This window comes from Callorhinchus milii, unplaced genomic scaffold, assembly GCF_018977255.1.
Source record: "Callorhinchus milii isolate IMCB2004 unplaced genomic scaffold, IMCB_Cmil_1.0 Scaffold23, whole genome shotgun sequence".
Classification (NCBI taxonomy): domain Eukaryota; kingdom Metazoa; phylum Chordata; class Chondrichthyes; order Chimaeriformes; family Callorhinchidae; genus Callorhinchus; species Callorhinchus milii.
Window position 1 is genome coordinate 10,438,136 of NW_024704764.1, and position 21,016 is coordinate 10,459,151.

General features: G+C 42.3%; 1 protein-coding gene across 2 annotated transcripts; it reads right to left on the reverse strand.

The window, feature by feature from the left end:
* Positions 1–15,834: 15,834 nt before the first annotated feature.
* On the reverse strand, positions 15,835–18,726 carry ccdc103 (coiled-coil domain containing 103). 2 transcript variants are annotated; one of them, XM_007907339.2, is made up of 4 exons: positions 18,548–18,726; positions 18,070–18,202; positions 17,279–17,355; positions 17,027–17,163 (listed from the first exon to the last, which is right to left on the reverse strand). In XM_007907339.2, exons 1-4 carry the CDS (start codon positions 18,688–18,690, stop codon positions 17,085–17,087), a joined length of 432 nt encoding a protein of 143 aa, XP_007905530.1. In that variant the 5' UTR covers positions 18,691–18,726; the 3' UTR covers positions 17,027–17,084. The 2 variants fall into 2 exon arrangements, with proteins under 2 accessions (XP_007905529.1, XP_007905530.1); XM_007907338.2 differs by having other exon boundaries at positions 15,835–17,355.
* Between the last annotated feature and the right edge of the window lie 2,290 nt (positions 18,727–21,016).

Genomic DNA, 21,016 nt, shown 5'->3' on the forward strand with positions numbered 1-21,016 from the left:
AACCTGAGCTCAGGATCTAGATCATTTGTGAAGTCTCAGCATTAGAGGGCATCAGCCTTGAAAGGTACTAATAAATTCAATGATTATTATAGGATTATTAAAATATTATACAATACATTTACATGTTAACAATAGACAATAGTGCTAGACTTTTAAATTTCATAATCATGGTACATGTTAACTTTACACATTAGTGTTACACATAAGCAATTGCTGTGTTTCGCCCACAAAATATACAGTTTATTCACTTTACAGTATATTCTGTGAAGCGCTTTTGAGATGTCTCAAAGATGTGATAAGGTGCTGTATCAAATGCAAGGATTATTATTATTATACTGACTTTAACAGCAGTGGTGAAGCACCCTCAACAGGTGGATGAACAGCTGGAGTGAATCATCACATAGTTATCTGTTAATACCTGTATCGGCCACAGCAGAAGTCAGACAGCACAGCACCCAGGATGGTGATGGGTGTAGAAAGTAAGATAAAGACATGGTAGAGAGATGTGGCTCTGCTCTGAGAGAGGTCGAGGACGTTAGTGAAGTAGAGAACAAGGATCGCTGTAACAAGCAGAGATATTAATGAGTGAACACATGGAATTAAAGATTGCTAGTCCTGGACTGGAGTCACCAGCCTGTAGAGTTTAACTGTCTGTAGTTAGGTCTATCGCAGAAATGTGAAATGCAGGACTCAGTCAGTGTGTGAGCCTAAGGAAAATAAATATTTTATACTGTAGTTTTCTCTATAGCATTGTTTGACTCGCAGTAAACTTAATTTCTATTTAAATTACATTTAGGTTGCACACATGAGAAAAATCCTGCAGAAATAGGTCCCTCAGAATTACTAGATGTAAACAACCAAGATCTGGTAATTATCTCTCCTAAATGTAGTCATTTGTTTGGTACTATTCCTCTTTGAATAATGGCATCCACTAACTGCTGTACACTCACCTCGAGTGATTATACATTCCCTGTATCTACTTCCTCTGTAGAAACTGTGGCAAAATAACTTAGTATAGTATCTCTATTATTCCCTCACCCTCCACTACAAACATCCTTTCATCTCATAGCTGCCCTTCTCACTATCCTACCTGTTTAATACTTGTGTGCCTATAGAAAGTCTCACCATTGCCCTTTAGGTTGATAAGTTCCTGCTTACTCTACAAGCCAAACCTCTAACAGTTGGAATGGTCTTAGCAGGACAAGCAGCGGGAAGTTTGCTCGGTGCTCTTTATGGCTATACTAAGCAGTTTTAACTGGTTGAAGACCAGCAGCACCCCCAAAGCAAACTCTGACATCCCCAAGTCTTGGCTCTTGCCAACCTGTTCCTAATACTTTTTCAAATTAGGTAAGCAGGGTTAGGTTTAGGATCTCTCCAGGGATAGAGTGCATATTCCATTTCAGACACGGGAAATTTCAATGTGCAGTGGCATAGATATATGGAACTGTTAGTGTGATTTAGATACTCTTAATAATGGTGATGGGTTTCACCAACACTGATGTGTCCAACACTTGGGTGACCCAAAATAATTCTTAAAATTAATTTAATTATAATTTGAAATGTTCCACTCCTTTTGCCAATCCTGATCTGACTGCAGCCATGTTTCCACACTACTATTATGTTGTGCTGCATTGCTATTTTAATCAGTAATTCTAAATTTCCACAAATTTTTTCTTATACTGTACTTTATTAATTAACAAACATACATTTTAGTTTGGATTGATGTTTACCTGTCACTTCAACCCCCCGCCCCCCATCTGTATCTTTAATATTTACCTCTGATTCCAAAGTAAGTCCATTTTTCAAAGAACTCTGTTATTACAATGAGGATGGCAGGAAGTGGCAGATGGAAGAGTTTCTGAAACAGAAAATAATGCAGCGATAAAGTCTAAACCAGAGGTACAAACAGTAGAGATGTATCTTTAAATAAGGCCTTGCCACAACCATTAGACTGTCAACTCAAAACAGAATCAAATGAGAACAGTGAAGACACACAACTTAGGTTTTAGTGTTACAGCAATGATCAACATGCCATACTCCAGTTGGATGTTATACTGGAGTCAGACACCTACACAGTCAGGTATAATACAGTCAGACTTCAACACAGATAGATATTAATGAGTGAGTCTCACAGACAGTCAGATTATCATATCTCACCAGCACATATTTGCATTATATACATTATATCACAGAATCATAGAATCGTACAGCACAAAAAGTGGCCATTCGGCCCATCGAGTCTGTGCAGCTCTTTGAATAAGCAATTAATGTCAATCCCACTCCCCAGCCCTTTCCCCATAACCCTGCAAACCCGTCCTCCTCAAATACCCGTCCACCACGTTTTTAAAAGTTGTTATCGAATCGGCCTCGACCACGCTTTCAGGCAATGCGTTCCAGATTCGAACAACTTGCTGCGTGAAAACATTTCTTCTCACCTACCCTCTGCTTCTTTTATGTTTGCACTATATACAGCTTTGAGGGATGTATTCCCTTCACATGTGTAACAATTGCACAATGCAATGATTTAGTGAAATCATGATTTTCTGAATATTGTAAAACAGCCTCTAGCATATGTTTAAGAAAGAGAATTGAAGGTTATAGAGACAGTAGCAGCTCTGTTTGAGTACTCTAGGGGTTGAATAGGGGTGTAGGGCCCTTTCAATTAAGAATAAATACAAAGCAATATAGTGTTGTGAATAGACTATAGATAGAACAGACATAGTGGTGTCTAAACTACATTAAAAGCTAAAATAATTTATCTATTCATTAAAAGTACTTTGGATTGTAGATAGGTATATGAAAGGGAGGAGTTTCTGTGCTTTGGGATGTCCTCTCGACATGAAAGACGCTATACAAATGTAATTTTGTTGTTGAATATTGTTGTTGTTGCTTGAATGTGTATGGGGATAATGTGGGGCAGTGGGATTGAAGCAATAATCTTGCTCTATGAGCTGGTGCAGGCTTGATAGGCTGAATGACCTCCTTCTGCATTGTAGATTTCTATATTTCTGTGTTTAGACCTAGTGAAAATCTTGGTAACTTTAGCAATAACAGAATAAGTTACATCCAACACACTGGACAAGCGTAATAATAATAATACAATACAAAATTACATTTGTAAAGTTCCTTTCACGTCAGAAGGATATTCCAAGGCGCTAGACAGTCAGGGATTAGGACCCGAGTTGGGGGGAGTTGGGATCAGGGAGGGTGGAGGGCAGAGAAAGTAGGAGGGTGGCCAAAGGCACAGTCAAAGAGAAGGGTCTTGAGGCATGCCTTAAAGGAGGCAAGAGAGGCAGCGAGGTAAACAGAAAGTGAGATGGAGTTCCAGAGGGTGGGGGTAGAGAGGCTGCAGGTCCAATTGTTGATGTGGGGTGGGCCGGGCGGGGAACATAGAGCAAGCCAGAGCCTGCTGAGCAGTAGGAGAGGACAGGTTGATGAGGGGATAGCAGGTCGGAAAGGTAGGAGGAGGCAAGGCCATGGAGTGCCTTGAAGGTGAGGACGAGAATTTTGAACTCGATCCTCTGAGGGATGGGGAGCCAGTGGAGCCGGGCGAGGGTGGGTTTGATGGGGTCATAGAGACTGGTGCGGGAGAGTTCACGAGCTGCAGAGTTCTGGATGATCTGTAGCTTGTGGAGGGAAGAGTTCGGAAGGCCAACAAGCAGGACATTGGCATAGTCGAGCCTGGTTTTAAAGAAGATTTTAGCTGGCTGAGGGGTGAGGCAGTGGCGGAGTCGGGCAATGTTGCGGAGGTGGGAGAAGGCAGAGTGGGTAATGTTAATAGATGTGGGGGAGAAAGGACAGTTGAGGGTCGAACAAGACACCTAGGTTCCTGACTGGCTTGGTGAGGTAGCGTGTGCATCCTTGGATGTTGATGCTGCCAATGCCTGAGGAGCGGAGGCGCAGGCATGAGCCAATCAGGAGAGCCTCGGTCTTGCTGACGTTCAACTGTAGAAAGTTGTCTCTCATTCAGGTCTTGGATGAGAGCCAATAATACTATAAGTGTACATAGGAAACCTAGAAACTTACCAGCAACCGGCCCCATGCTTGGCCACTCACTTTGACAGATTCTGGCTTCGGATCTGAAACACGAATAGAGAACTGATAAGTGTGTTAGTGAGCACATCTGATGGGTGGCGTGACTCCACATTGTGCAGCTCCACCATTTAACATTTAAAGTTCCTGATCTATTCTAGGTTTGTTTATCCGGTAATCGGGTAAAACAATTTTATAGCCCTTGAATGGAACACAGCAATCAACGTAGAAAATATAAGGTGCCAGACAGCAAAGCCAATCAGAAGCTGGGTTGACAGGGAAGTAGGTATTAAGCAAAATAATACAAGCCACAAAATAGCAACAAATGGAGATGAAGCAGCCTAGGCTCGCGAGCCAAATAACTGAATAATAATAATAATAATAATCCTTGCATTTGATATAGCGCTTTTCACGTCGGGAGGACGTCCCAAAGCGCTTCACAGAACACACTGTAAAGTGAATTGACTGTATATTTGTGGGCGAACGCGGCAGCCAATTGCACACAGCAATGTCCCACAAACAGTCATAGATTGAAAATTACCATTTTTTATTATTGTTTTTGGTTTTTGGAGGGATTATTATTATTATTATTATTATTATTGTGGAGTCCTGTAGCTCAGTGGTTAGAGCACTCGCTTTGCAAGTGAGAGACCTGAGTTCAATTCCAGGCAGAGGGCGAAACCTTGGGCAAGTTTCCTTACTCCACACAGAGCCTAATAATAATCCCTCCAAAAAAACAAAAACAATAATAAATTGGTCATTTTCAATCTACGACTGTTTGTGGGACATTGCTCTGCGCAATTGGCTGCCGCGTTCGCCCACAAATATACAGTCAATTCACTTTACAGTCTATTCTGTGAAGCGCTTTGGGACGTCCTCCCGACGTGAAAAGCGCTATATCAAATGCAAGGATTATTATTATTATTATTAGGCTCTGTGTGGAGTAAGGAAACTTGCCCAAGGTTTCGCCCTCTGCCTGGAATTGAACTTAGGTCTCTCACTTGCCAAGCGAGTGCTCTAACCACTGAGCTACAGGACTCCACCATATCCCAGGGAAGGCAATAAGATGGAATATGTACGTGCAATTACAGGTGTCAGCCTGGCTCACTCTTGCCTATCAGTCAGAGGCTATGGGTTCAAGTCCCACTTCAGGATTTTGAGTTCAGAGTCGAGGCTGACATTCCAGTGGAATCCCTGGGATGTGCTGCATTGTTACAGGTGCTTGTCCTTCGGATAAGACATTAAACCATGTCCTGTCTACCTGTTCAGGTGAAAGTTAAATATCCCATGATATAATTGAAAAAGAAGAGTTTCTCATTCTCTTTGTGGCTGTGTGATATTACTGTACACAAACGGCACACGCTATAATTTCTCCTCGGAGTTCTACCTATGGCTGATTTCTTTGCTCAAGGGCTTGTGGCATTGCTACATGATGAACAAGCATCATGGACTGGTGATTCTCTAGCTTTCTGTCCAAAATATGTTAATAGTTGTGTCTGGACCTGGAAAAAATAGATAACAGAACAGATCCTGCACACTTTAATGGAGACAAATGCTGGTCTAGTTGTTTAATTTGCAATTGAGTGAAAAAGATCATATTATATGAACTCAGATCACAAAGACAGCAGTCCAGCTTGCCTCTGTTACACATGTTGCTATTCCCATTATGGAGTCACTTACCTTGTGATTTCTATTGCATTATTGTTCTCTAATCAGCCATCAGGCACAGGTGCAGCCTTGACTCATAGAGATAATCTTATTACTACCCTGTTATCTACAAATTGCACTATCCACAGTCTAACTGTTGCAGTAAAATAGATTTTAAGAGCACCATTCAATGAAATCACGTACATAGATACACTGGAGTGGAGCAGGTACAAAATCAGAATCAAGGTTCAGAGATAGAAGGCCCTTCTGTCCACTTGATCTCATGCTTTCAGATTACAACAACAAAAAAATTACATTTGTACAGTGTCTTTCACGTTGGGAGGACGACCAAGGGGCTGGAAGTCAGTGTTTTGGACCCGAGCTGGGGAGGATTGGGATCAGGGAGAGTGGAGGCAGAGCGAGTAGGAAGGTGGCCAAAGGCATGGTCAAAGAGGAGGGTCTTCAGGCGTGCCTTGAAGGAGGCAAGGGAGGGAGTAAGGTGAAGGGAATGTGGGATGGAGTTCCATAGGATGGGGGCAGAGAGGCTGAAGGCCTGACTGATGGTGGGCCAGGCTGGGTGGGGGACATGGAGCAGGCCAGAGCCTGCTGAGCAGAGGGAGTGGACAGGTTGATAAGGGGTTAGCAGGTCGCAGAGATAGGAGGAGCAAGGCCATGGAGGGCTTTGAATGTGAGGACCAGGATTTTGAACTGTATCCTCTTTCTTTGTACCATACTTGCTCCCCATTATAGCATCAAATTGTTATTTATTTTAAACTCGTCCAGCATTGTATCTCAGCCTCCTGGTCACCTGTTTCAGCTCATAATCACATCAAAAACAACTTGCAATTATGCAGTGAACCTCACACAGATTAGCGTCCAGAGCACCTAAATACACACAAAACCACACAATGACAATCCCAGGAGCAGTAGCCATTTTTGCATGCAATGTTACATGATAAACTATTGACTGCACCTTGTGTCAAGGAAGCAGACACAATAATACCTGGTTCTGTGACGACGTCTTGTTGAGACGAATCATCCAATGTTTCATAGTCGGATACGGTCATTTCTGGAGCAATGGGACAAAATGGGAAGAAAGGAAAGAGGAGCAGTCAAAAGCCATAACTATTGTCTTCTATATTGTTTCTTAATGACACCAAAAATCGACAGCAAAAAAATTCATCATCTCATTTAAAAGAAACGTCTGAGTTTACTATAGAATTAAATGGTATGTGTCAGCATGGAAACAGGACATTTGGCCAATCTTTATCAGTGTTTATATTCCGTATGAACCTTCAGCCATCCTAATCCCTCTCCCATACCACTCTGATGGCTTGTAATGCTGGTGCCATGTTTCAGCCTCAGGGAGAAGAGGTCACACAGTATATAGAAGCTCTCACATTACCAGTAATTACATATAGTGACATGGAATTTCAAATTCTCTTCTAAGTGAAGCAGCTGGATAGGATCAACGGAAGCAAATGTTCTGAAGATCTAGACCGACCTCCCTAGGATTTATAACCAAGAGTTATGGCCAGGTTACTTAGTTCAACTCCAAAATACATTAACATTGGTATTGTGGCTACAGAGAGTGTCTAGGTGCAATGTTATGATCATTGCCATGGTGCCAGAACGGGCACAGAAAGTCACAGTAAAACAGTGCAAGGATATTTCCTAATAGCTTCATAAGCAGAAGCTAGTTATTCTGGTCCAGGTGGAGCCAATACCTTCAATACTTCTTAAAACAAACTATTTTAAAGTTGCGAATTGTCTTTCATTGTTGAAGGGCGGTGACATTTTACTAACTGTGGCTTTTACTTCAACTTTATGAAGTTCTCATCTAAATCCAATCCAGTATTCTGGCACAAGCTTAATCTTCATTTCCTCTGCCTCACTTTTCATATACATTTGATTGCTAGTGATTACATCCTGGAAACAAATTCAGTCTAGTCAGGGAGAGCAGGTTATTAACAAGTTTATGTCGCCCTCATCCTAGCTTGGATGCAGTTAAACATTTAATAAATTCCCGTTAAAATATAAAATATGTTTCATCCGAAACGCAAGCATCCAGGTAATATATGGTCCATGCAGTATACAGGTAGCACTCAATAGATGTATTGCAGGTTTGGGTTCAATACACGTAGATGTGAGGTAATACTATGTGTAGTGTAAAGTAAGGGACTATACAATGGATCCCAGCAATAGAACTATTGTGTTGAAGTGGATCTGATGTAAATCAAATGAAAAATCACACACAGCTTAAGTGGCAAAAATCATTGAAACCTCGGAGTTGGCAACAGATTTTTCAGCTTATTATTCTCTTGATGCTTGTTCCAAAAAAGGAAAGTGTAGTATTACTATAATTTTTTAAACAGTTAGATTTTTTTAAATGGTCTTGCTGAGACCACTCATCCTTCAAGAGAGACACAAGATACTCGGGAGTTTCTGTCTGCACAACATTAGTTTGGTAAAACTAAGAACTCGTTAGTTTTCATTTTAAAGCAACACATTGTTTCCTAGTCCTACCTGTGAAGATCCACTTCTACTGAATCCAGTGACAATTTTCCTGTGACTGGAGAAAAAGAATCAGTCTGGTGTCAGGTAATTGTACAACTGTTTATAAATGGTAAATTTTGTATATTAACTGAATGGCCCTACATCCAATACACCAAGTGCAAACCACCTAATTATAGGTTGTTCCCACCCACATCATACAATAATGTCAATTATTACCAACTGACAGGTTATTTTTCAGTATATGAAAGTTATCGGTTTCCAGTGATTCCATTAACAATGAGTTGAATAGTAAAATATAGTTTGTTATTGCAGTAAAATACTCTATACAAAACAGCAAAGATACTCACAAAAAACAGATAGTCACAGATTAGCACCAAGTACCAAGTGCTCCTTTCAGCAGAAAAGTTAGAAATGATTTTTCAGGTCCAGATTTCAACGTCATGCAGGAAACAAACCTGACCTCACCCATAATTATTGGCTGTTACTCAGGAATTTCTAACTCCCTCACTCTCCACTGTCACTAATGGAGCATAGAGGTACATCTCGCTTTAAGAATTTCAAATAATATGAGTTATATTTCCAGTTAAACAAATGGAAAGCAATTAGATGGCTTGCATCAATGATAGTTCACATGAAACATACATGGGCATGGGTAACAGGTGCATGTCAAATCATCTCTTTGGATATTAACCATTCTTACAATGTTTATAAAAGATTATTAGCTTAAATTAAGGCACATGCAGTTAAAGGCAATATTATGTCATGGTTAGAAAATTGGTTCGGAGTTAGGAAATACACTTCAAAGTTTATTCTATTTACCACAGGGAGCATAGATGGAAGATCAGAAACTATTTAATTCATGCTGGAAGATCAAGTTTTGCAGTATTGAAGATTGTTACTAGAGGAAAGACATGGTCAACACAAGGCAACATTATGTTGATTATAATTCTTTCAGATTAGATTTTTATAGCAAACTCACCAAACCTGTGTGAATCTCTGACAGAGCTATCTGTCTGTCCCATTCTGCTTTTTCCCCAAAGTTCAGAATTCAGTCGTATCTGTATTCTGCACTTTCTCACTGGTACCAAAGGAACTGTCCACATCACCAACTAGTGTTCACTACCAAATAAAAGTGTGAGGTATTTCCAGGAGGGAATGTTGGTATAGCTCTGATTATTGGGGTTATGGGGTTGAGACAATTTGGAGATATTGTAACAGTAATTACATCTGCAGAACTATAAATTGCATGAATAAAATTGTCTTTTAATATTTTAACAATTGCAAGTGAAATAATAAGTAGCACACTTTACAATTTGCAGAAAAACAAATATTGCTGCCAGTATAATGTAACTGCTCAAGATAGTCTGCAGGGCAAAGATAGATTCCGGGTCATAGAAACTTCGACTTCTCTTGGGCTGGAGTCCAATTGTCAGCCTAAATCCTACGACTAACTGGCCCTGCCTCCAGCAATAATAGGTCCCTCTATCATTCAGCTGCACAAACGTAAAAACAAGATGGTTGCCATGGTCAATATATATCCTGCGGCTGTTGTTTAACCCAACCATATAGTCCTTCCTGTATAGGGGATTATTTTCTTTATCCCAAGCTACAGCTTGCTCGGGTCTGGCCTCTGGACACGTGAAGGTTAAGGGATAACCTATTGGTTGTATGTAAGTTTGCACGGGGACATTACGAGCACCAGATATTTTGGAATTCGAAAAACCAAATACATTGTAGGTGAACTTCTCTTCTTCCTTTGGCGGTTTTACAGACCGACACTGGACAAAACAGCTCCTGATCATGATCTCTGGCTTCCTTTTCCTCAGGAGGTATCGGTATCTTCGAGGGACAGAAGCAGAGCCACAGGAGACAATATCAGACCCGACCTTTTTGTATCTAAAGTATAGGTAACGGCTCTGGAAGTGACACAGACCTACACGTTTCTGCTCTCCTCTCACGCCACAACGATCACACACTGTCCAATCCCAAAAAGAGGTAAAAATCTTGTATGTTTTGGTTTCCACGTCTGGCTGCGGCTTCTCTTGCTTCTCTTCAAAGGTCAAGTGCACATTTTGAAAACCTTGTACATCAACATCGTACGCATAAAAATAATCTCCATTTTGAGAGCCGCAGATATAGTGCCCAGAATCCTGTGGCTGTGACCTGAAAACCAATAAACTGAACATCAGGATACTAAATCGAGCATCAATGCCTAAGCCAGAATGCAGCTGTGAGGAATCCAAGATCTTTGTGCCGTTGAAATCAGTCAGGACCTTTGTCTGACTACGGCCGAGCTTCTTCTGATAATACCAGACAACAGATGCCACATCCTCAGGTTTGCAGGAACATGGCAGTTCAAAGGTCATGCCTGCCAGGTATGCAGCATTCTGAAACATCAAGAAAGCAGGGCAGCCCTCGGTCTTAAAGATATCTTCTTTTTGTTCGATTATATATTCACTGCCATAGATCAGGGGTGTCCAAATAAAGGACAGAAAAGACAGGTTAACCTTTGTAATTAACATTAAGGGAGAAATTCAGAGGAATAAGAGCCTCTGTGCTGTACGATTGTAAAGCAAAGCTGTCGACAGCTGGTAAATTCCAGAAGGATTGTCATCAGATTCCAGAACCCGGTGTACAGAGAACATTCCAGAATATGTTGTACCGTCTACATTCCCAGCTTCTGCAGCCTCACCTTGTTAGTCAAAGGCCTAATTTATAATAATAGTAATAATCCTTGTAATTGATATAGCGCTTTTCACGTCGGAAGGATGTCCCAAAGCGCTTCATAGAACACACTGTAAAGTGAATTGACTGTATAGTTGTGGGCGAACGCGGCAGCCAATTGCGCACAGCAACATCCCACAAAGTGTCGTAGATTGAAAATGACCAATTTATTATTGTTTTTGGTTTTGGAGGGATTATTATTAGGCTCTGTGTGGAGTAAGGAAACTTGCCCGAGATTTCGCCCTCTGCCTGGAATTGAACTCAGGTCTCTCACTTGCAAAGCGAGTGCTCTAACCACTGAGCTACAGGATTCCACCGTAGTCAGTCAGGAACCTGGGTGTTTTGTTCGACCTTCAACTATCTTTTCTTCCCCACATTCAAGCCATGACCCGCTCTGCCTTCCCTCACCTCCATAACATCGCCCAACTCCGCCACTACCTCACCCCTCAGGCCACTGAAACTCTTGTTCACACCTTCATCACCTCCAGGCTCAACTCTGCAAACGCTCTGCTTGTCGGCCTTCCCAACTCCTCCCTCCACAGGCTGCACATGATCCAGAACTCTGCAGCCCATGTCCTCTCCCACACCAAACTCCGTGACCCAATCTCCACCACTCTCGCCCAACTCCACTGGCTCCCTATCCTTCATGGGATCCAGTTCAAGATCCTGGTCCTCACATACAAAGCCCTCCATGTCCTCACCCCACCCTACCTCTACGACCTCCTAACCCCCTACCAACTCATCGGTTCCATCTGCTCAGCTGGCTCTGGCCTGCTCCATGTCCCCAACCCACCCGCCCCACCATGGGCAGGAGAGCCTTCAGCCACTCTGCCCCCAATCCATCCCCCAGTCATTCCGCCTCGCCTCCTCCTTAGCCTCCTTCAACTCCCGCCTCAAGACCCTCCTCTTCGAGTTCATTGAGTATATGAGAGTTAACTTTCTGGCGCAGCATGCAGAGGAACCAACTAGGGCACAGGCCATCCTAGACCTTGTTTTGTGTAACGAAACGGGGCTAGTTGGCAGTGTAGGTATTAAGAATCCTCTAGGGCAGAGTGATCACAATATGATTGAATTCTGCATTAAGTTAGAGAGGGATATAGTTAAATCCGAAGCAAGTATTCTGAACTTAAATAGAACTAATTTTGAAGGTATGAGGAAACATTTAGGTAAAATAGACTCGAGAATAAGATTAAGAGGTAAAATTGTAGACCAACAGTGGCAAATATTTAAGGATGTAGTACAAAATTCTCAGCGGTCGCATATTCCCTTGCGGAATAAGAGAAATAATAATAATAATAATCCTTGCATTTGATATAGAGCGTTTCATGTCAGGAGGAAATCCCAAAGCGCTTCACAGAACACACTGTAAAGTGAATTGACTGTATATTTGTGGGCGAATGCAGCAGCCAATTGCGCACAGCAATGTCCCACAAACAGTCGTAGATTGAAAATGACCAATGTATTATTTTTTTTGGTTTTGGAGGGATTATTATTAGGCGTGTAATGGGGGACAAGGACATGGCAGAGTCCCTAACTGTGTACTTTGCATCTGTCTTCACCCTAGAAGACACAACAAATCTGCCAACAATAGAGATGCACCAAAGGGATAAGGAAAGGGAGCAACTTAGGGAAATTTTCATTAGTGGAAAATTGGTGCTAGGGAAACTGTTAGCACTAAAAAGTGACAAATCCCGTGGTCCGGATGGCTTGCATCCCAGGGTTTTAAAAGAGGAGCTTATGAGATAGTTGAGGCCTTGTGTCTGATCTTCCAAAATTCCGTGGAACAGTCCCCATGGATTGGAAGATCGCAAATGTCACACCACTATTTAAAAAAGGTGGAAAGGAAAAAATGGGGAACTATTGGCCAATTAGTCTCACATCAGTGATAGGAAACATTTTAGAATCATTGATTAAGGATGTGGTAGTGCAGTATTTAGGGCACAATATAATTAGGCCAAGTCAACATGGCTTTACAAAAGGGAAGTCATGTTTGACAAATCTCAGAGTTTTTTGAGGATATTTCTAGTAAGCTAAATAAGGGTGAATCAGTGGATGTGGTCTATTTGGACTTCCAGAAGGCATTCGATAAGGTGCCGCATAAAAGGTTAGTCCAAAAGATAAGGGCCCATGGAATTGGGGGGAACATATTAACGTGGATTGGGGAATGGTTAATGGGTAGGAAACAAAGAGTAGGGATAAACAGGTCCTTTTCGGATTGGCGGGATGTGACTAGTGGAGTGCCACAAGGATCAGTCCTTGGGCCTCAGCTATTTACCATCTACATCAACGATCTAGATGAAGACATTGAAGTTAATATATCTAAATTCGTGGATGACACAAAACTAGGAGGAAGTGCCAACACAGAGGTCGACATTAAAAAAATGCAGTGAGACATAGATAGGTTAGGTGATTGGGCAGGTAGGTGGCAGATGAAGTATAATGTAGGGAAGTGCGAAGTCATCCGCCTCGGTAGCAAAAACAGTAGAGCGGGTTATTTTTTAGAAGGGGAGAGATTGGAATGTGTTAGGGTCCAGAGTGACTTGGGTGTCCTTGTACACGAATCACAGAAAGTTAGTCTGCAGGTGCAGCAGCAATTAGGAAGGCGAACGGTATGTTAGCATTCATTATGAAAGGATTAGAGTATAAGAGTAGGGAAGTCTTGCTGCAACTGTATAAGTCCCTGGTGAGACCACACCTGGAATACTGTGTCCAGTTTTGGTCTCCTCATTTAAGGAAGGATGTACTTGCCTTGGAGGGGGTGCAATGTAGATTTACTAGGTTAGTGCCAGGGATGAAGGGGTTGAGTTACGAGGATAGGCTGACGAATTTGGGCCTATATTCTCTAGAATATAGAAGAATTAGAGGGGATCTTATAGAAACTTATAAGATCATCAAAGGGCACGATAGAGTAGATAGTGGGAGATTATTTCCCCTGGTTGGAGAAACTAAAACCAGGGGTCACAACCTTAAAATCAGAGGCAGCCCTTTCGCATTGAGTTGAGGAAGAACTTCTTCACTCAAAGGGCAGTGAATGTGTGGAACTCACTACCCCAAAGGGCTGTTGACGCTCATATTCAAGACTGAGATAGATAGATTTCTTATTGCAAAAGGGATTAAGGGATATGGGGATAAGGCAGGGTCAGGTTATTAGCTGGAGTTAGATTAGAAAATCAGCCATGAATGAATGGAGGGCAGGCTCGAAGGGCCGAATGGCCTGCTCCTGCTCCTACATGTTATGTTATGTTATGTTCGACCATGCCATCAGCCACCCCCCTTTTCCCTCCCCTCCCTTACCCCCCCAACCCCAGCTCGGGTCTGAAATGCTGTACTCTGTCCAGCGCTTTGGAACGTCCTCCCGACGTGAAAGGCGCTATACAAATGTAATCTTGTTGTTGTTGTTGTAGTCGCCCTTCACTGTATTCTTTTCAATGCTCTGTAATATGCCAACCAGAATGTACACAGGAAAACTGAACTCTGCGTCCCATCACTGCTGTGTATAAATTCAGTAAGTATCATTCCCTGAGACTTTTGCTGTAATAACACAGGACTTAGTTTGCTCACTTTACTATGTGGCAAACTATAATGACGGGTTCAGCAATCAATTCAACAGTACTACCAAATCCCTCTCCTGTATCATGTTGTTTATATTTATCATGTTTATTTTCCTTCCAAATTTATCCAAATGCCTATGTATGATATTTGATCGTTGTTCCTTTTTTTGAGAATACAGAAAATTACAAATCACATGGAACAACAAAAATAACTAAGCTGTGCTGTCATTAGCAGTGCCCTGGAGTTCTGCAGACCCACTTGACTTGGGAACTGGTCAACAAGACCACCACAGAGGGTTGGTCTGATTCTGAGAAACGGATCACCTTTGGAACCGCTTATCTTCCCTCTCCCACCCCAAGAAGGATTGTCACTCGTGGAATGTTTGACAACCAACAAGTACAGGTTTGAGCCCTCACTAGGACCTCGCTCCAAGCTTCTTGGTGAGCTACACTGTTGCTTATTGCTCACTGGCGTTCTGCCCGAATGGGCTTTATTTATGTGTGAGCCACAGCAGTGAGCCATAGCAAGCTACAGGAGAAAACCTGAAGAGGAAAAAAATGATCTTCAAGCAGCTATGGTTCCACTAACTCTCCAAATCACATGTCACTGCCTCCACCAGCAGGAACATGGAGGGATTGCAGAATTGTGTGTCAGCCTGGCGCAATGGTAGGTAGCACTCTTGCCTCTGTGGCAAAAGTTGTGGGTTCAAGCCCCATGTCGAGAATCACATAGTTTAAGGTGACCCTCTATTGCAGTGCTGGGGAATGTTACATTGTCAGAGATGCTGTCCTTCGGATTGCAAGTAAACCAAGGTCCCATCTGCCTGTTCAGGCAGACGTTAAAGATCCCATGACACTATTTGAAAAGAGAAGAGAGTTTCTCCCGGGGGTTCTGGCCAACAATCCAAATAAAATTGGTTACTTACTCCATGGCTGTTTCTAGGACATTGTTTGTACACAAATTGGCTGCCAAGGTTCACCCACAAAATACCCAATCTTTACACTTTACAGTATATCCTGTAGTCTTGTAGCTCAGTGGTGACAGCACTCGCCTCGCAAGTGAGACCTGGGTTCGATTCTCGGCAGGGCAAAACCTTGGGCAAGTTTCCTTACTCCACATTCCTGATAATAATCCCTCAAGGAAAAAAAACACAATAATTTGGTCACTCAATCCACGATTGTTTGTGCACAATCGGCTGCCGGGTTTCGCCCACAAAATATAGTCAATTCACTTTACAGTATTTCTGTGAAGCGCTTTGAGATATCTAGAAGCTGCGAAAAGCCCTATATCAAATGCAAGGATTATTATTATCCTGTGAAGCACTTTGAGACACCTTGACAACATGAAAGGCACTATATCAAATGCAAGGAATATTTATTTATTTAATTCTGGCAAAGAGAAACTTAGCAGTGAGCCATATCATTACGTAAAGCCTACACTCAGGGTTGACCAGTTTTTCCCACATTTGTAAATGTTAGGATTGCAGAAAGAAATCTCTCAGTATCCGTTGTAATTAAACACTCCATATATAGGAATTAATAGTATATTTTATTTGTAAAAAGACTGAATCCTACGGTATAAAAGATAGGGTTAGTGTTACCCAGTTGATGAGCTGGGAGCCTGAAATCACTATACTCTGAGCAGCAGAAAACATCTTTTGCACCCACACTCACTCAGACTGAGAAGCCAATTTGCAATGTGATCCATTGCCACAAATGGAGAAAAATTCTTGCACGATTCCTAGCGACTATTTTCTGTGAAGGCATTTTCAAAGGCTTTAGACTTTCATACTCCATTCAATCTTCAGTTAGGCCAGTTTACTGAGTAACTTATTGGATGCTCAGCACTATTGATGTCCCCACTGCTTAGCAGATATCAAATAACCAAATTTTAACCATCCTCTGGGACAAGCTGGTTCCAAGGTGATGTGCTTGATGGTAAAAGAATGTTGTAGCCTAGACTCTAAGCCAGGAGGGTCACTGCTGATGTCAGACCCAACCATCAACAGGACTTGCAGGAGGAGATTGGGGGATGGATTATTCCCACTCAGCTCCTCTTAACTCTGCAAGTCAAAGCCCTCGTGGTTGGTATGGAGCCAAGCATCCTTTGAAACTTGTTGAAACTTTTCAGACATTGCAGTCCAACTTTACCTATTCAAAGCTTCATTGTGATTAAGGGGACATGTGATAACTGGCATGCGAATGACATTCTGCAGTATAAATAATTTCAATTGACAGAAAGTTAACTGTAGAAATGCAAGACAGCACTCTCAACCCCAAACAACTTGTAATTAACCACAAACACATTTCACTAAGACAACTAAGGTGCCTAACAAACATACAAAATTATATCTGTTGGGTTATTTATTCTCAGATTGAAAGGCTGTTTTTTAGACTAACATATCTTGTATGCTTGTCTTAGCTCTTGTAGGTTAGCTACATTTATGGCATTCACTACATGTTGTTTGTTTGGCTTCTTTACAGCTTGTTGATGTTTTGGTTTCTCTCCTTGATCCGGAACAGACTCCAACTCTGTCACACTGCCCAGGTCTGAATCATCTTCCTCTTGGAAATATTGAAATAACTTCATACATTTCTCTCTCTCTGCACTGCTCAGAAATTCCACGTTGAGGCTAAAACGTTTGGTTTCAGAGAAATTCTGCAGGATCTGGTAAATTGCCAGCTGGTCTTTCTGTTGGAAATGATCAGAAAGGATGACGAGAAACTCCCCAAGAAATCCAAATCCAATTTCTGTACAGAAGATTTGCCCCAAACGTTCACCACCGAGGTTCAAAAGACATCCATACTTTTCTGGTCCAGTCTTGTAGTATCTCCTCCAATCACGGTTAAAATCACCTGCAGTCTTAAGCTGGGAAGTTGAGTCCTATGGTTTGGGAATAGACAGTTAAAGTGGGGGTAGATTGTTAAATTGATATGTGCGTAAAGTTATAAGGAGCATCTTATAAATTTGAACTTCTTTTCAAAAAAGATTGAGAGGCATGATCCTGAGTCCATCTATTCTTAGCTTGTAAAACCATTTTACTGTAAGATTTAAGATTTATGGAAAATTCTTAAATTCAGCCGAAACTTGGAACCCAATTATTTTAACAGATAATAATAATAATCGTTGCATTTGATATAGCGCTTTTCACGTCGGGAGGACGTCCCAAAGCGCTTCACAGAACACACTGTAAAGTGAATTGACTGTATATTTGTGGGCGAACGCGGCAGCCAATTGCGCACAGCAACGTCCCACAAAGTGTCGTAGATTGAAAATGACCAATTTATTATTGTTTTTGGTTTTGGAGGATTATTATTAGGCTCTGTGTGGAGTAAGGAAACTTGCCCGAGGTTTCGCCCTCTGCCTGGAATTGAACTCAGGTCTCTCACTTGCAAAGCGAGTGCTCTAACCACTGAGCTACAGGACTCCACAAATACAGATACAGAAAGCCAACTTCCACATTAAGATTAAGATTTACGTCACACTGAGGATGTGAATGGCTGAATGTGTCTCAGCAATGTGAGTGACACTGGTTTGCCCACAAGGGCACAATTTATTTATACACATTGAAAGTTGTCAAAAAGCAGGTTTGCTCACCTTAGATATTTCTATGGGAATATGGTCACTTTTGTTCGATGTCTTAGCACAAACATTCCAAACTCCATTCTTTCTTTCTCCAAATTTGTCCCTTCTGTTCAAAGGCTTCAGGTGCGACGCCAACACGATATCACTATCAAACAGATGGAAAAGACTATATAAATGTCTGCCCTTTGGGTCTTCAAGTTATTAAGTCACTTCCGGAGAGATCCCGGACCAGGAGAGCTCCCGGACCAGACAGAGCTCCCGGACCAGGAGAGATCCCGGACCAGGAGAGATCCCGGACCAGACAGAGCTCCCGGACCAGACAGAGCTCCCGGACCAGACAGAGCTCCCGGACCAGACAGAGCTCCCGGACCAGACAGAGCTCCCGGACCAGACAGAGCTCCCGGACCAGACAGAGCTCCCGGACCAGGAGAGATCCCGGACCAGACAGAGCTCCCGGACCAGGCAGAGGGGATGCGCGGGGGGGAGTTACCGGAATTCCTGGTAAGATCCCACTCGCTGTTCAATGGCGCGGAATTTCGCCTCATTTTCCCGTTTGTGTTTGTGATCCAAAGCCACGGCCGCGCGCAGCTCCCGCTCCAGGGCCTCGGGCCCCGGGGCCTCGCGCCCCGCCATCCCCGGTCACGGTCACCGCGGGCGCGGGCGGGGAGGCGGTTGGTGGCGCGTTGTTGCCGTGACAACAGACTCAGCGTGACGTAAAGTAAACGTACGTCATGGCGTCATATGCGGCATTGGGGACGGCGCCAACCATGGGTAAGGAGCTGTGCGCATGCGCTCCCGCCTGCACCGCGCACCCCAATCCAACCAGGAGGGGGAGCCCGAGAGGCGCAGCGCGGGGGGGGGTCGTGTCCCATTGGGAGGACAGACACTGAGCCATTGGGGAACCACAGAGCCGTCAGTGAGAGGACATGGACCTGGGAAGGCATTCGTGATAAACAGTAACGTAGCCGCACAGATACAGTCACAGAACATTTGTACTGTCGCTACAATTGCAGGAATTAGTAAATCCACCAAATATTATTTGAAGCCCTGTTTATGATAGTAAAATAATTTTGCAATGTTTTCTTCCTACTATTTCCCCCAAATCAACAGTAAATTATTTCTCAATGACTTGCAGCAATGATTAATAATTATTGATACTGAAGCATTACTATAACAATTCCATATTCACACAGAGATGCCTCAATGCTATTCAATGCTTAGTACTGATAAATTGGATGTTATTTGTGCCAAATTTGTGCATAAGAATCACACAAATACAAATCAATGTTAAAGAGTCAATGTTAAAATAAGGAGTCCAAGGAAATTGCACACAAAACTACTGAAAACAAATGCAGAGTAAGGGAAGGGATCTCATAAAGGAAAGCGGCTCCAGAAAATGCAGATGGAAAGACTAAGGAAAATACAGATTATGAAAGTAAATTAACTAAGGGAAAGCTATAAAAAGAGAGGAAAATGACTAAACAAAGTACAGAATAAGTAATGTTGTTGTTAATAGTAGTACTAGTAGAAATTGTTGTAACTGCTGTGCAGAACATAGAGTAAACTGAGCTTTTATTAAAAAAAAGTAAACATTAACTATATATACTATTTTCCAGAAATGATCTGCAAATTATTTCTTAATATCTTGCAGTATGATGTCACTATCATTGATACTTCAGTGTGACTATAACAATTCCATATCCATACAGGGATTCCCACATTTGACAGGTGCCCTGCTGCTATTCAATGCATTTTCCAGGAATTGCTCGACCTTATAAACAGAATATTGTCCTGCCAGCTTTGTATAGATTGCAAGAATCATGTCGATAAATATCGTGTAGAGAAAGCTGAAGCTAGCACTAGTGGAAAAGGTATGAGTGAAATAAAAGGTACCCCACAAACAGAAAATGACTCTGTGACTGAGCTAAATGAAAGGAAAGGGGGAAAGAAAACACATTCTGAGATGAAGAAAGAAAGAAGAGATTCTTTGAAACGGACAGGCACAAAATCATCACACAGGAGAGATTCACTGGTCAAGCCAGACAGAGGAAGGAGAGTTGCTCCCACAAAAAGAAACAGAGGGAGGAGCAGAACTCTGGAAAACATGAAGAGTAAAGAGAGAGACCCAGCAAGGAGAAATTCTGATGTTGAGAACCTGAGGGAGAGAAGACACACTAGTGTATCTGCACTGAAAGACAGAAGAGAGAAGTCTACAATAAGGAGAAAGTCCAGCACAGCAAGTCCAACAGTGAAGAAACACTCCAGCACTGAGAGATCAGCAGTGGGGAAAAATTCTACTACAGGAAGAGCAGCCATGAGGAGATCCTCCAACATAATTTCTCCAGCAAGGAGAAATTCTAGCCAAAAAAGGCCAACAATGAATAGCACAAAGAGGCTAACGGCAAAGAGTGGTTCGAGAGCAGGAAAAGTAAACTACAGTCAATTCTAGAACAAGAAGGCAGGGCTCTGGGGGTGATTCTAGAGCAAAGAGCCCAACAACAAAGAATATTTCTGGAGCAGGGAAACAATCAACAAATGGTAATCCTGGAACAGGGAGGATGACAACAAAGAGTAATTCCAGAGCATACGAGGTATCTGAGGATTATTCTAGAACCAGACAAACAACTACTAGCACTTCTAGAAATATTGCAACAATAAAAATAGTTCTGGAACGGGGGCAACAGCTGGGAGAAACTCTGGCCCAGAGAGTCTGAAAATGAAGAGAAACTCTAATATAGGATAGTCAACAGCAAAGAGTAATTCTGGCAGAGAGCAGCTGAAAGCGAAGAGAAAGGCTCTAGTACAGAGTGGCTGAAATGGGAACCATAGAAGGCTATGAGAGGTAACCACAAAATTCTTCAAACAGGATCAGGGCCAAGATTCATTATTTATACAACTCTGGCTATGAATGTTTACTATGTTTAACTTCTTTACAACTGGTAGCTTTCCAGCTTCAATG

Bases quoted from the DNA above. Each gene is read 5' to 3' on its own strand.
- ccdc103 (XM_007907338.2), bottom strand. From the start codon at position 18,690: ATGGCGGGGCGCGAGGCCCCGGGGCCCGAGGCCCTGGAGCGGGAGCTG. The intron at 18,203-18,547 runs GTAACTCCCCCC...TCTGTTTGATAG, and splicing joins GGATCTTACCAGGAATTCCG to TGATATCGTGTTGGCGTCGC. The intron at 17,356-18,069 runs GTGAGCAAACCT...CCCAAACCATAG, and splicing joins TTCCCATAGAAATATCTAAG to GACTCAACTTCCCAGCTTAA.